The sequence below is a fragment of the Nycticebus coucang genome, chromosome 12 (assembly GCF_027406575.1).
Source record: "Nycticebus coucang isolate mNycCou1 chromosome 12, mNycCou1.pri, whole genome shotgun sequence".
NCBI classification, from domain to species: domain Eukaryota; kingdom Metazoa; phylum Chordata; class Mammalia; order Primates; family Lorisidae; genus Nycticebus; species Nycticebus coucang.
Window position 1 is genome coordinate 99011143 of NC_069791.1, and position 16978 is coordinate 99028120.

General features: G+C 43.1%; 1 protein-coding gene across 1 annotated transcript in view; it reads left to right on the top strand.

Annotated features, from left to right (window-relative positions):
• LOC128562047 (ATP-binding cassette sub-family A member 17-like) overlaps positions 1 to 16978 on the top strand; it is a 150105-nt gene that overhangs the window by 91036 nt on the left and 42091 nt on the right. Inside the window, exons 16-19 of the mRNA XM_053556652.1 lie at positions 864 to 1019; positions 1190 to 1400; positions 2262 to 2412; positions 14825 to 14923. Of these exons, the coding sequence (XP_053412627.1) occupies positions 864 to 1019; positions 1190 to 1400; positions 2262 to 2412; positions 14825 to 14923 (617 nt within the window). The remainder of the gene's footprint in view (positions 1 to 863; positions 1020 to 1189; positions 1401 to 2261; positions 2413 to 14824; positions 14924 to 16978) is intronic.

The following is a 16978-nucleotide window of genomic DNA, read 5'->3' on the forward strand; positions in this document are numbered from 1 at the left end:
GAGAGTGTGACACTTATGATTATAGTTTTATTATAGAGGATATAATTCAGTACCAGGCAAAAGAAGAGCCATGTGAAACAAGGTCAGAGAGAGTCTCAAATGCAAAAACTCTGTGTCCTCAGGATATATTACGTTCTGGGTACATAGATGTCTATCAGGGTGGCTTACCTAAGCTTTGAGTGTCCAGAGTTTTTATTGGGGTTTTATTATTTAGGCATGAATAAATGCATCATTGGCCACATTACTAAACTCAATCTCCAGCCCCCTCCTCTTCCAGGTAGTCGGGAGGTCAGGCAGATATTACATGGCTCAAAGCCCCAGCCCTTTAATCACATGGCTGGTCTTTTCGGTGTGGCCACTCCCATCCTGAGACACCCATTAGCAGAAGCTCAGGCATGACCTAAGGGTACCATGAGTACCAAAGATACCCATACAGGAAGTTCCAAGGTTTAGAGCAGTGTTTCTCAACCTTCCTAATGCCGCGGACTCTTAATACAGTTCCTATGGGTTGCGACCCACAGGTTGAGAACCACTGATATGGAGGCTTCTTCCCAGGAACCAGGGATAAAGGCCCACCAAATGCTTTGTTATAAAACACATACATTGATTTTTCATATGCCTAACTACCTTGCATTTCTGGGATATATCTTGCTTGGTCATGATATACAATACTTTCAACAGGCTGCTGTACTTACTTTTCTTTAAGTCATGTATTTATTTACATGGTTCAAATGAAGAAGCCTTTTGTCTTTCCCTTTCTGCAAGCTAGTTAGTTTCTTTTGCATCTTTCTTGTGTGTATTTATGTATATACAAGCAATATAATCCCTGAACAGGGTCAGCCTTTCGTCCCCTATTGTTTCAGTTGAAAGGCTTATCACACCAGAAGTGCCCTGAAGAAGTCAAGAAGATGCTGCACATCCTCAGACTGGAGGACAAGTGGGCCTCCCGGAGCAGGTTCCTGAGTGGGGGGATGAAGCGCAAGCTCTCCATCGGCATCGCCCTCATAGCAGGCTCCAAGGTACCAGGGTTGGTGGGGCCCAGAGGCCTCCAGCTCAAGCTTCTACTTGGCCTGGGCTGGCTGCTGGCCTTTTGACCATGGCCTACATACCTTGGCCTTCCATGCTGAGGACAGGCAGATTGAGTGGGCCTGGGACATGGCTCTGTCATCATTATGCGTCTGCCCTCAAGGTGTTGATACTGGATGAGCCCACCTCAGGCATGGACGCCATCTCTAGAAGAGCCATCTGGGACCTTCTTCAGCAGCAGAAAAGTGACCGCACCATCCTGCTGACCACCCACTTCATGGAGGAGGCTGACCTGCTGGGGGACCGCATTGCCATCATGGCCAACGGGGAGCTGCAGTGCTGTGGGTCGTCACTGTTCCTCAAGCAGAAATATGGTGAGCAGCAGGAGGCGAGTGGCAGTACAGCCTCCATCCCGTGACAGGGTCTGTATCCCAGGCCCCCTGTGCTAAAGGAAACTGCCCAATATTACTCTCACAAAAGGCCCTGAGGTCAGGCAGGGAGAGGCCTCCTCTTCACTCCTGTTCTGCACCCTTTGGGTAGAGGCCCCAGGGCCCAGAAGAGGGGCTTACAATGTGGAGAGGGAATGAAGTAAACAGAATCTCCTTAACACTGTTATTACTACTCCTTACATTGTATGTACTTATCTTGTTTACTGTCTGTCCCCCACCCCTTTAACAGAAGCCCCAGGAGAATAGAGTTTTTTTTACTATTTGGTCCATTGGTATATCCTCAACACCTGGAACAGAGCCTGTCACAGCCTTAGGACCTCAAGAAATGTTTGTTAAATGAATACATCATCAGCATAATAATAATAAGTGGTAATAATTTCTGAAAGAAAGTTTAGCATGCCATAAGGTGGTATGTATCCTCTAAAACATCATTTAATTATTATGCAAGTATCTTTGTTCTTTACCTTAACATTCAAGGCCTCTACCTACTAAGCTTTTACTTCCCCAAATTGTCACTCAAAGGGAATACCACTCTTAATGCAGCACTCCTTAATTTTGCTTAGCCTTGCTAAATTGGTCATTACCACCTCCCAATTATGGAACAGAAGAGAAGATTCTCAAAAATAGCCCTCGGGTGCTTTCTAGGCGAGTTCGTTATTATTTAAGTTGGACCTCAGACAGTCTCTTGCTTCTCTTTCCCTCTGAGCTATAGCCATTCCAAGCTACAGAAACTAAAGGTGGTATAAAGAGTAACATTGTTTCATGATCTTCTAAATGGTGTTTTAGGTGCAGGATATTATGTGACTTTATTGAAAAAACCTCATTGTAACTCAGAGGAAATTACTCATCTGATTTATCATCACATACCAAATGCAACTTTGGAATCCAACATTGGAGAAGAATTAACATTTATACTTCCCAAAGACAGTGTACCCAGGTATGGATCTAGGAGGGTTGCAGGAGTTGTCTGTGCTGCATGTTCAGAGCCATCGCCCCTGTCTGCATGCTGGACATAGGCACTCTGTGCTGTAGGGGTCTGGACCCCCAGGTCTTTAGCATTTTCTGAAAAGACAGCCCACTACAGCCAGAGCACATGTTCAAATACAGGATTCTGATCATGTAATCTCCCTCCTTTAACCTTCGGTGGCTCTCAGTTGGCTTCAAGTTAAAGTCAAATTCTCTGATAGGGCTTTACAGGGACCCTGGATTTTGTTAACTCCAGTTACCCAACTTCCTGAGCTGAGGCAAAGATTTTACCTTTTTTTTTCTGGAGATTTTACTTTAAATTATTTCAGACCTCAAATAGGTCCCCCAACACTTCACTCTGTTCCTCTCTCTTCCTCAGCCTCTCATGTCACTCTTAGATCAGAATTACTTCATTGAGAAAATAAAAGTCATCAAACCCATCCTTATCGCAAATCTGCAGACCTCTTGCTTTGACACTCGTTTTTTTTTTCTCTCTTCCACATTGTTGCAATTGAGAGCTTGTTTCCCTTCCTGTCACAATTCCATTCAGCACCAGTCCAAGACCCATCCACTTCACCTCCTCAAGAATTCACTTGTTTGATTAACATCTCTCTCATCTACATCAGCAGTTTTTCTCTTTCCTAAATCATTTCCATTACCATACTAGCATACTCTGGAGAAACACCTTCTTGAGACTACCTCCCTTTCCAACTTCCACTCCGTATCTCTGCTACACTTCACATAAAGACTAGTCTAAACATGATGCTTCCTTGTTCTTTCCTCCCACACATTTCTCAGTCTACTTGAAAGTGACTTCAGTCTGTACCCTTCCATTCAAACTGCTGAAGATGTCATTTAAGAAAGAAAGGCATTTCCTCTTTAAAAAAAAAAATAGCTCGATGCCTGTAGCTCAGCGGGTAGGGAGCCAGCCACATACACCAGGGCTGGCGGGTTCAAACCTAACCTGGGCCTGCCAAACAATGACAGCTACAACAAAAAAATAGCCAGCATTGTGATAGGCGCCTATAGTCCCAGCTACTTGAGAGGCTGAAGCAAGAGAATCTCTTACGACCAAGAGTTTGAGGTTGCTGTGAGCTGTGATGCAACAGCACTCTACCAAGGGGTGACATAGTAAAACTCTGTCTCAAAAAAAAAAAAAAAAAATGATTGGAAACTGAGTATGGTGACTCATGCCTGAAAACTTTAGGAGACCAAGGCAGGAGGATTACTTTAGGCCAGGAGTTCAAGACCAGTCTGAGCAAGACTCCTTTTCCATAAAAAATAGAAAAATTTTAACTCATACTATGAATACAGAAAATAAAAATTAAAAAAATTAAAAAATGAGCCAAGTGTGGTGGTATATACCTGTAGTTCCAGCTATTCAAGAGGCTGAGGCAGGACACACTAGACTCCATCCCAGTTAACCAAGCCACACCCTATCTCAAGAAAAAAATAAATAAATAAAAACCTGTACTGGGGCTCAGCACTTGTGGCTCAAGCAGCTAAGGCACCAGGCACATACACCTGAGCTGAGCTGGTGGGTTCGAATCCAGCCCCAGCCACCGAACAACAATGATGCCTGCAACCAAAAAAAATAGCCAGGCATTATGGCGGGGGCCTGTAGTCCCAGCTACTTGGGAAGTGGAGGCAGGAGAATAGCTTGAGCCCAGGAGTTGGAGGTTGCTGTGAGCTGTGATGCCATAGCACTCTACCCAGGGCGACAGCTTGAGGCTCTGTCTCAAAAAAAAAAAGGGGGGCGGTGCCTATGACTCAAAGGAGTGGAGCACTGGTCCCATGTGCTGGAGGTGGCGGGTTCAAACCCAGCCACGGCCAAAAATGGCAAAACAAAACAAAACAGTATTGGGTAATATTTTATACCTACAAATAAATATATGTTATATACATATATGTAGATTAAAAAGTGAACACTAAGGCGGGTGCAGTGGCTCACACCTGTAATCCTAGCACTCTAGGAGGCCAAGGTGGATGGATTGCCTAAGCTCACAGGTTCGAGACCAGCCTGAACAAGAGGAAGACCTCATCTCTAAAAATAGCCAGGCATTGTGGCAGGCGCCTGTAGTCCCAGCTACTTAGGATTCTGAGGCAAGAAAATCACTTAAGCCCAAGAGTTTGAGGTTGCTGTGAGCTATGACGCCATGGCACTCTACCAAAGGTGACAGAGTGAGACTGTCTGAAAAAAAAAGTGAACACCTGTGAACCCTCTTCAAAAGAACTAAGACATAGCAATATTTTTTAAACTTACCATACTCGACCCTGCAACATAAATTATGTAGTAAGCCATCCCTCTCTTCTTGTATCACTCTTCTCTCTTGGCTTCCTTTGGCAAGCTTTACTCCTTGGTGGTTTTACTCTTTCCTTTCTGGCCCCTCCCAAGTGGCAGTTGAAAGGACTGGGAGACAAACAGTTTGGGGAGAGGTGGTTATGAAAAGTCAGTTAGGGGGCGGCGCCTGTGGCTCAGTGAGTAGGGCAACGGCCCCATATACCGAGGGTGGTGGGTTCAAACCCAGCCCAGGCCAAACTGCAACAAAAAAAAAAAAAAAAAGAAAAAGAAAAGGTCAGTTAGGAAGTTTTACATCTGAAAGGCCCGTGAGCCACCCCAGGAGAGACATCAGGAAGGCAGTTGGTTGTACATGAATCTGGAGCTGGAGGAAGGTGTTAGCTGGGAAATGCATGGGAGTCATCAGTTTATGGAGGTGTTTAAAGTCACAGGAAGGAATATGCTCATGCAGGAAGAGAATGTAGAAAAAGAAGTAAATAGAATTTATGGCCTGTGAAATCTGAGGTTCCATAAAGAGAGGAATCCTACACAGAAGACTGGAGAAAAAGAATCTCAAAAAGGTGAATGGAGAATAGCACACATACATAAAATTGTAACTGAGAGATGGGGAAAAACAACCCACAGATACAAAAGAATTAGAAGGCAGGCAATTGTTTGGTACAATTTTAAACTAACATGTTACAGGCTGGGTACAGTGGCTCATGCCTGTAATCCCAGCACCATGGGAGGCCAAGCCAGGTGGATTGCTTGAGCTCAGGAGTTTGAGACCAGCCTGAGCAAGAGTGAGACTCCATCTCTAAAAATAGCCTGCTAGGCACGGCACCCATAGCTCAGTGGTTAGGGTGCCAGCCACATACACTGGGGCTGGCGGGTTCGAATCTGGCCCAGACCTACTAAACAACAATGACAACTGCAACAACGACAAAAAAATAGCCGGGTGTTGTGGCAGGCGCCTATAGTCCCAGCTACTTGGAAGGCTGAGGCAAGAAAATCCTTAAGTCCAAGAGTCTGAGGTTGCTGTGAACTGTGGCACCACAGCACTCTACCAAGGGCAACATAGTAAGATTGTCTCAAAAAAAAAGAATCGACTGCTATTGTGGCTAGTGCCTGTAGTCCCAGCTACTCAGAAGACTGAGGCAAGATGATCACTTGAGCCCAAGAGCACAAGGCTATGACACCACAACACTCTACTGAGGGTGGTAGAGTGAGACTCTGTCTCAAAAAAATAAATAAGTGGCTCTGCACCCGTAGCACAGTGGTTACGGCACCAGCCACATACACCAAGGCTGGCAGGTTCTAACCCAGCCCGAGCCAGCTAAACAACAATAACAACTGCAACAAGAAAATAGCTAGGCGTTGTAGTGGGCACCTGTAGTCATAGCTACTTGGGAGGCTGAGGCAAGAGAATCGCTTAAGCCCAAGAGTTTGAGGTTGCTGTGAGCTGTGACGCCATAGCACTCTACTGAGGGTAACATAGTAAGACTCTGTCTCCAAAAACTAAATAAATAAAATAAAAAACAAATAAGTAAAAAAAAAAGTAAAATTGACTCAAGAAATACCTTAAGGTTTTTATAAATCTGGTTTGGGTTTTTTTTTTTTTTTTTTTTTTGAGACAGAGTCTCACCTGTCACCCTTGGTCATTTTTATTAAATATTTAAGAAAAAGATAATTTGGATTTTATTCAAATTCTTCCAGACAATACAGAACAGTAAACAAAATACTCCCTATTCTTTTTACTAATCCAGCTTAATATACTGTAGCCACTCATTGAAAGAATGCTACACCATATTGAAAGGATTATCTCATATTGTTAGGATTAATTAATATAATTTACCATAGTATGTCAAAAAGGAATATCCACGTATTCATAGACATAAATGAGAAAAATATGCTTGCTATAATATAATAATATACTAAGAATGCAAATAGGAATGTGACCAGGGCAGTTGAGGCCTGAGTCCTTGACTGCAGCTCCTTTTGGAAACCACTGCACATTGGCTATGTCCCAAGGCTGGCACAGGGAGGGCAGCTTTCCTCTGAGGCCTTTAGGTACAGCCTTGAAATTACCATGGTTGGTTTGGCCTGAAAAATCACACATGAGGTTTTAACCAGGAGGCAGAGTTCTCAGCACACAGACAAAATATCATCATAAATTTAAAAACAAAGATAAGAGTCCACTTCTGCTTCCAGCCATGATGAAAGAATTGATAAAGAACATACCTGCCCACCGGAACTGTGAAAAAATATATGAAGCTGTTATAGATATTAAGCAATAGGAAGTCCAGCACCATGATTCTTCAGAGAAGAGAAACACCAAGAGACCTGTATTTGTTCCATATCTTTGGATTCGGATACTTTGTAGAAAAGGCCCAGGAAGTAAAAGTAAATTGGACTATAGCAGTGGACTCACTGAACTGATAAGATAGAGACAGAGCTTCTAAAGTGTCTGGACTTTGTGAGACTAGGACAGGAGAGGAGAATACTGGTAGAGGAGGGCCCCAGAAGTCTCTTGACTTGGGAATATTCACATGAATCTGTGTCTGAGAGCTGGGCTGTACAAGTGCAGGCCAAGAGTTCATGATATACAGCAGACAGCAGCTGCTGTGGACTTGAATGCTGAAAGAGGATAATAGAGTTATCCAGTATAGCAAAACATGGGGAGTTCAGCCCAGCCAACGTGAAGAGATCTCACTGAATACTTTGAATATTCAATTGAGATTCTGGAAAGGTAATTCCTTAGGAATAAAGACCCCTAAAGTAAGGGCCATATCATGGGACTAGGGATAAAACCAAAATAGAACTATTCTAATTAAGTTTAAAACAAGCCTACTAGGATTGAAAAGATCTACCAGCAATACATCTGCTTTCTTGGACATGTCAACCTTTTAAAAGAGGGCAATACAGTTCAGACTTTCCTACAATATGTCATCTACAATGTTAAGCATATAATAAAAAATTACTAGATGTTCCAAAGGCAGAAAATTGTGAAGTTATGGTAAAGAAAAAATTATACATAAAAACAAACCTCAAAATGACGCATACGTAGGGCTCGGTGCCTGTACACAGTTGTTATGGCACCTGCCACATGCACTGAGGCTGGTAGGTTTGAACCCGGCCTGGGCCTGCTAAACAACAACGACAACTGCAACAACAACAACAAAATATATAGCCACAACAATGTTGTGGTGGATGTCTGTAGTCCCAGCTACTTGGGAGGCTGAGGCAAGAGAATTGCTTAAGCCCAAGCGTTTGCAGTTGCTGTGAGCTGTGACGCCACAGCACTCTACTGAGGGCAACACAGTGAGACTGTCTCAAAAAAAAAAAAAAAAAGAAAAGAAAAGAAAAATGACCCATATGCTGAAATTAGGAAAAGGACTATAAAGTAAGAATTAGATATTCTCAGTATCTTAGTCTGTTTTGTGTTGCTATAGAAGAATACCTGTAGCTGGTTAATTCATCACCTTCTTATCTTCTGCAGACTGTATAAGAAGCATGGCACCAGCATCTGCTTGGATTCCAGTGAGAGCTTCAGGCTCCTTCTACTCATGGCAGAAAGTGAAGGAGCCAGCATGTGCAGAGAGCACATGGTGAGAGAGGAAGAGAGAGAGAGAGAAAGGGGAGAGAAGTGCCAGCCTCTCCTTAACTATCAATCTCATGGAAACTAATACAGCAAAAACTTGCTCACTACACCATCAGGGAAAGCATTAATCTATTCATGAGAGATCCAACCCCCCATGACCTAAAGATCTCCTATTAGGCTCCACTTCCAACATTGGAAATCAAATTTCAACATGAGATTTGATGAGGACAAACAAACCATATCCAAACTATAGCATTTGATATTTAATAATAGAGAGGGACTTGATGAGTGAATAGAAGGAGGAATCTCAGCAGAATAGTTGGAAAAGAACCTGATGGAAATTCTAGAATTGGAAGAGTAAAAAGTCTGAAATGAAAAATTCACTGGATGGACTTAATAGCAGGTTGGAGATAGCAAAAGAAAGGGTCAGTGAACTTGCCAGATCAGTAGAAATTAGTGAATATGAAGAAAAAGAGAAAAGTTATTTGAAATAAAATAAAGAGAGCCTCAGTGACAATGGGACAGACAACACAAGTGATCTAATATGTAACCAGAGTTCAAAAAGAAGGGGATAAAGAATGGAGCTGAAAAATATATAAAGAAATAGGGTGGCGCCTGTGGCTCAGTGAGTAGGGCGCCGGCCCCATATGCCGAGGGTGGCGGGTTCAAACCCAGCCATGGCCAAACTGCAACAACAACAAAAAAAATAGCCGGGCGTTGTGGCGGGCACCTGTAGTCCCAGCTACTCGGGAGGCTGAGGCAAGAGAATCGCATAAGCCCAAGAGATAGAGGTTGCTGTGAGCCGTGTGATGCCATGGCACTCTACCGAGGGTGGTACAGTGAGACTCTGTCTCTACCCAAAAAAAAAAAGAAAGAATGGCTAAAAGTCTCCCAAATTTGATGAAAACATTAACTCATAGATCTAAAACACTCGGCAAACCCCAAACACAAAGAAAAACTACCCTAGGGCACATCATAGTTAAATTACTGAAATTCAAAGAAAAGATAAAATATTTTTAGAAGCAGCCAAAAGTAAAATATTACTTATGTAGGAACAATACAAATGACAGCTGGATTCTGATCTGAAACAATGGAGTCCAGATGACAATGGAATTTTTTTTTTTTTGAGACAGAGTCTTACTTATTAACCCTTCGTAGAGTGCCATGGCATCACAGCTCACAGCAACCTCCAGCTCGTGGGCTTAGGCAATTCTCTTGCCTCAGCCTCCTGAGTAGCTGGGACTACAGGTGCCCGCCACAACACCCGGCTATTTTTTGGTTGCAGTTTGGCTGGGTCTGGATTTGAACCCACCACCCTCGGTATATGGGGCCGGCACCTTAGCCACTGAGCCACAGGCACCACCCTGTTTTTGTTTTTTTTTACTTTAAAAATTTTATTTTCTGGGCGGCGCCTGTGGCTCAGTGAGCAGGGCGCTGGCCCCATATACCGAGGGTGGCAGGTTCAAGCCCAGCCCCGGCCAAACTGCAACAAAAAAATAGCCGGGCGTTGTGGCGGGCGCCTGTAGTCCCAGCTGCTCGGGAGGCTGAGGCAGGAGAATCGCCTAGGCCCAGGAGTTGGAGGTTGCTGTGAGCTGTGTGATGCCATGGCACTCTGCCGAGGGCGATAAAGTGAAACTCTGTCTCTACAAAAAAAAAAAAAAAAAAAATTATTTTCTTTCTCCAGATGATTTTTTTGAGACAGAATCTCATTCTGTGCTCTGGGTAGAGTGCCATGGCATCATCACAGCTTACAGCAACCTCAAACTCTTGGGCTCAAGCGATCCTCTTGCTTCAGCCTCCTGAGTAGCTGGGACTATAGGTGCCCACCATGACACTGGCTAGTTTTTCTATTTTTAGTAGAGATCACAGCTCACATCTCACTCTTGCTCAGGCTGGGCATGAACTCCTGAGCTCAAGCAATCCACCCATCTTGGCCTCCCAGAGTGCTAGGATTACAGGCATGAGCCACCGTGCATGGAAGAAAAGACTTTTGGTTTTTTTGCAGTTTTGGCTGGGGCTGGGTTTGAACCCACCACCTCTGGCATATGGGGCTGGCACCCTACTCCTTTGAGCCACAGGCACCTCCCCGAAAAGATATTTTTAAGTCCCAACAGAAGAAAGGTGCAAAATCAGAATTTAATTTCAGGCAAAAATATTCTTCCACAGTGAGGGTGAAATGAACACATTTTTTGAGATAAACAGAAGCTAAGAGAATTTCTTTTCTTTTTCTTTCTTTTTTTTTTTTTTTTTTAGAGACAGAGTCTTACTTTATTGCCTTTGGTAGAGTGCTGTGACATCACAGCTCACAGCAACCTCCAGCTCCTGGGCTTAAGCGATTCTCTTGCTTCAGCCTCCCAAGTAGCTGGGACTATAGATGCCCGCCACAATGCCCAGCTATTTTTTTTTTTTTTTTGCAGTTTGGCCAGGGTGGGTTCAATCCCACCACACTCGGCCCCTACTCACTGAGCCACAGGCGACACCCTAAGAGAATTTCTTACCTGCAGACCTGCACTATAAAAATGCTAGGCTGGGCATGTGGCTCATGCCTATAATCCAAGCACTTTAGGAGGCCAAGGCAGGAGGATTTCTTGAGGGCAGGAGTTTAAGACCAGCCTAAATAAGAATGAGATCCTTCCTCTACAAAAAATAGAAAAATTAGTCGGGCAGTGTGGTGTGTACTATAGCCCCAGCTACTCAGGAGGCTGAGGCAAGAGGATTACTTGAACTCAAGAATTGAGGTTGCTGTGAATTTGCTGATACCACTGCACTCTAATGCAGGCAACAGAGCAAGACCCTATCTCAAAAAACAAACAAACAAAAACCCTAAAAAAAATTTTTTTTAATGCTGAAAAAAGTTCCTCAATCTGTAGAAAAATGATACAAGACGGAAATCTGTATATACAGAAAGGAATTCACACTTAAAAATTGTTAAGAGAGCCTATAATCCTAGCATTTTGAGGGGCCATGGTGGGAGGATCACTTGAGGCCAGGAGTTCAAGACCAGCCTGGGCAACGTAGCAAGACCCTGTCTCTAGAAAAAAAATGAAAAATTAACCAGGCATGGTGGTGTGCTTCTGTCATCCTAGCTACTTGGGAGGCTAGGGCAGGAGGGCTCTTGAACTCAGGAGTTTGAGGTTACAGTGAGCTATGATTTTACTGTTGCACTCTAAGCTGACCCTCCCCAAAAAAGACAAGGAACATTACCAAGTGTTTTCCCCTACTGCTACATAACAAATTACTCCAAAATTTACTTGCTTTAAAAGCAGCCATTTTATCACTTCTCAGCATTCTCATTTGATTGAACTCATCTGGACAGTTCTGTTCCAGATGCTATCAGTTTGGGCTGCAGTCATGTAGGGGCTAGAGTGGGTTGGAACATTCAGGAAGGCTCATTCTCATGTCTGAAAAGTTGTTGCTGGCTGTTATCTACAAACTGAGTGTTGTTGAAAGCAAAGTACCTTGGTTCTTCTCACCAGTCCCTCTTTGTGGTTTGGGCTTCTTATGACATGAGTTTCAAGAGGAAGAAACCCAAGAATGAGTATTCCAAGAGAAAAGGAGTAAAAATATCAGTCCTTCTTAGCCTTGGGCTGTATTATCTCTGACTACAGTGGAATTAAATTAGAAATTGATTACACTATGATATGTAGGCCAGGGACAGTGACTCACAACTGTAATCCTAGCCCTTTGGGAGTCCAAGGCAGGAGGATCACTTGAGGCCAGGAGTTCAAGACCAGCCTGGGCAACAACAAGACCCTGTCTATAAAAATTGAAAATATAGCCAGGTACCATAGTGCACGTAGTCCTAGCTACTCAGGAGGCTGAGGCAGGAAAATCACTTGAGTTTAAGGCTGCAGTGAGCTCTGATGGTGCTACTATATTCCAGCCTGGGAGATAGGAGGAGACCCTGTCCCAAAAAGAATCTAGAAAATAGCCGGGTGTTGTGGCTATTGTAGTCCCAGGAGGCTGAGGCAAGAGGATCACTTGAGCCTGAGTTTGAGGTTGCTGTGAGCTACAATGGCATAGCACTCTACTGAGGGCCACTTGCATAAGACTCTGTCTCAAAAAAATAAGATGAGTTGGCAAATGGATTTATCTGATGGTTCCAAAATGGCTTCATTCATGTCTTATTCCTTGGCAGGGATTGCTGGGAAGCTGGGCCCTCCTGGGACTGTTGACTAGAATATTATACTTGTCCTCTTCAACATAGTAGTTTCAGGGTAGTGAGGCATCTTACCTGATGACTTAGGGTTCCCAGAGAAATTTAGGGACCTGAAGCTGCCTTCTGCCTGACTTCTATCACTTCCAATGCATCCTCCTTGCCATTAGTCACTAAAGCCAAGTCAGATAAAAAGAAGGGGAATTAGGCCTGGCGTGGTGGCTCCTGCCTGTAATCTTAGCACTCTGGGAGACCGAGGTGGGAGGAATCACCGGAGTTCAGGAGTTCAAGACCAGCCTGAGCTGGAGTGAGACCCCGTCTCTAAAAGTAGCCAGGCATTTTGGCAGGCGTGGATAGTCCCAGCTACTTGGGAGGCTGAGGCAAGAGAATCACTTAAGCCCAAGAGTTTGAGGTTGCTGTGAGCTGTGATGTTACGGCACTCTACTGAAGGCAACAAAGTGAGACTATCTCAAAAAAGGGTTGGGGGGATTAAAGACCACCTCTCAGAGGAAGAATTGGCAAAGAATTTGTAGTTACTTTTTAATCTACCATATTATGCAAGACAAATGAAAGCATATGTCTGAACATAGGACGTGTAGAAGAATCTTTATAGCAGCTTTATTCATAAGCATCCTTACATGGAAACAATTCAAATGTCAGTCAACAGGACAATAGGTATGTTTCTTCTACTGAATATGCTCCACAATTAACAATAATGAACTAATGTATACACCAACATGTCTGAACCTGAAAACATGTTGCATGAATGAAGCTACCTGCAAAAAGACCACATGATTACATGAACAATAAGAAAGGCAAAAGTAACCTATGGTGATAGAAATCAGGACAGTGTTGTCTGAAGGCATGAGGGCATTTCCTATCACGATGGAATGTTCTGTATCTTGATTGGGGTGAGCTTATACATTTGTTAAAACTCATCAAACTGTACACTTAAGAGCAAGGCAATTACTGTATGTAAATTTTGCCTTAGTTTTTTTAAAGGGACATTTTGACCTTATTGGCAATATAGTAGCAATGGCATGAGTATAATTTTGATAATTAGAAACTGAATAAAGAGCAAGATACTGAGCATAGCGAAGATTTGAATATTGGCTCGGCGCCTATGGCTCAAGCAGCTAAGGCGCCAGCCACATACACCTGAGCTGGCGGGTTCGAATACAGCCTGGGCCCACCAAACAATAATGACAGCTGCAACCAAAAAAAAAATAGCTGGGTGTTGTGGCAGGTGCCTATAGTCCCAGCTACTTGGGAGGCAGAGGCAGGAGACTCACTTGAGCCCAGGAGTTGGAGGTTGCTGTGAGCTGTGATGCCACAGCACTCTACCCAGGGTAAAAGCTTGAGGCTCTGTCTCAAAAAAAAAAAAAAGAGAGAGATTTGAATATTGATGATATTTGTTAAATAGTATTTGTTGAACATCTAACACAGGCTGGCTACTTTGCTAAGTGCTTTTACATTTTTCTCAATCCTGACAACTCTGTGAATTAGGCCATATCTATTTTACTGGTAAGGAAAGATTTAGAGAAATGAAATAACTAGCCCAAAGTCACATAGCTAGTAAATGGCAGAGTCTGGACTCAAACCCAGCCCCAGTTGATTTCTAGCCCCTGTCTGCCTGCAGGGGCATGCACAGAACACTTACGGGCATCTGATTTGTGAACGTGGTTTCCTAAAAGCACTTTGTTGGGCTGGACACTGGGTTGTGAGAAGGCTCCATTGTAGAAGATTGTGATGGATTTCTTAATATCACACAAAAAGCCATGGTTTATTCAGTTTGAAGAAATGGAAGGCATTTATGAAGAAGAGTTCAAGGTTGGCAGGCTAGTAATATTTAGCACCTTTCGTCACTTAGCATTGTGGTTAAAATCACTGTCTCTCCAGACAGAAGGCCTGAGTTTGAATCCTAGCTCTACTACTTTCATTGTTTGACTTCAGGGAAGTTTCTTAATTTCTCAGCACTATCTTTAAAGAGTTGTTGAAAAGACTGACAAATTTAATACATGGCTCTTGAAATTTAGTAAGCTCTCCAAAAACAGTAATTATTTCTTTCTACTAAAAAGGAAAAGAATGAATTAATAATTATTTTGCATCTATGACGTGCTAGATGTGGTTTGGATTTGTTCTTACCTTTAGGAACTTTCCAAAGTAAATGCTATTACCCTCATTGTTCAAGTTCCCATAGCTATGAAGGTAGAGAATAATGAAGTTAGTATTTGAACGGATATCTCCCTGACTCCAAAGACCATGCTTTTTTCCCAGTAGAGAATCAAGGGCAGTAATGAAGGATTCACTTTCCATATTTTAGAAATAAAACCATTCTTTCTTTTCAGGTTTGAATCTCTATTTATGGACTTGGAACTGAGGCAGACAGAGCTGGGCATAGCCAGCTTTGGGGTTTCTGTCACCACCATGGAGGATGTCTTCATTCGGTAAACAAGTGTAAAATTGTGGACTCCAAGAATCTGGTAGTGTTGGAAGGGATCTTAAAGATCATGTATCTGAACATTCCTCATACTTGAATCTTTTCTGGAACAGCCTTGCTGAATGGTCTTTGAGCCTCTGATTAGCATTTCAAATAATGGGGATATTGGAAAGTAGACATAATGTTGAATGTAATATCACTCAACAAATACAATTTTAGCAGATATAATTAGAAATGAAAGAGAAAAAAGACATTGTATCAGTTGGGATGTGTTTCCCTACTCATTTGTTTTGTACAAAGTCAGCTGGTCTGAACAAAGAGGAGTTACTTTTTTTTTTTTTTGGTAGAGACAGAGTCTCACTGTACCACCCTCAGGTAGAGTGCCATGACGCCACACGGCTCACAGCAACCTCTAACTCTTGGGCTTACGCGATTCTCTTGCCTCAGCCTCCCAAGCAGCTGGGACTACAGGCGCCAGCCACAACACCCGGCTATTTTTTTGTTGCAGTTTGGCTGGGGCTGGGCTTGAACCCACCACCCTCGGCATATGGAGCCAGCTCCCTACTCACTGAGCCACAGGCAGGAGTTACTTTTTTATTTTAAAAGAATTCCCAGCTGGGCTCTGTGGCGCGCTCCTGTAATTCTAGCACTTTGGGAGGCCAAGGCAGGAGGATTGCTTGAGGTCAGGAGTTTGATACCAACTTGAACAAGAGCAAATGAGACCCCATCTCTACAAAAAATAGAAAAATTAGTTGGGCATGGTGGTACTCACCTATAGTCCCAGTCACTTGAGAGGCTAAGGCAGGAGGACTGCTTAAGTCCAGGAGTGTGAGATTACAGTGAGTTATGATGACACCACTGCACCCTACCCTGGGTGACAGAACCAGACCCTGTCTCAAAAAAAAAAAAAAAAGGTTGGACATGGTGGCTCACACCAATAATCCTAGAACTCTGGGAGGCTGAAGTGGGTGAATAGCTTGAGCTCACAAGTTCAAGACCACCCTGAGCAAAAGCAAGACCCTGTCTCTACTAAAAATAAAAAAACTGAGGCAAGAAGATTGCCTGAGCCCAAGAGGTAGAAGTTGCTATGAGCTATGATGCCACAGCACTCTACCCAGGGTGACAGCTTGAGACTCTGTCTCAAAAAAAAAAATAAAGAAGAAGAAAAATTCTCAATGTAGGAGCCCTGGAGTTGGCTAATTGAGCATCCCAAAGCAGGATGCAAGCTCTATTCCTGCGAGCCATTGATGGAGCACTGAATGCCAGCTACCCTGAGGGCTACACTAGGCCAGAGAGTGGCTGTGAGAACAGGTATTATTTTATCCAGTCTGGCAGTATTTGTCTTTTAACTAAAACAAGTAGTCTGTTTATAAGTACTGTTTATTCAAATTTATGTCTATCATACTACCAGTCTTCTCTAGTCTATTTGGCTTTTAAATGTTTTTATTGATACATAATAATTGTACATATTTATGGGGTACATGTAATATTTGGTACCTACATATAATGTATAATGTTCAAATCAGGGCATTTAGGATATCCATCACCCCAAACATTGGTACTTTCTTTGTTTTAGGAACTTTTCAACATGTCAAATCTTCTAGCTATTTTGAAATACTCAATAAATTACTGGGGGTGTTTTGTTTGTTTTTTAAGAAACAAGATCTTACTCTGTTGCCCAGACTGGGGTGCAGTGGTATAATTATAGCTCACTGCAGCCTTGAACTCTTGGACTCGAGTGGTTCTCCCTTATCAGCCTCTGGAATATCTGGGATAACAGGCATGAGCCATCATTTCCAGCCAAAATTATTAATTATAGTCTTCCTACTGTGCTATGGGACAATAGAACTTATTTCTTCTAATTTTATGTTCATACCCCTTAACCCAGCAGTCCCTAACCTTTTGGCACCAGGGACTGGTTTTAGACAAGGTGGGGGGTCTGAGGGACATTCGATTCTCATAAGGAGCATGCAAACTAGATCCCTTGTATGCACAGTTTACAGTAAGGTATACACACCTATGAGAATCTAATGTTTCCTGAGATGAGAGGGAGAGCTCAGGT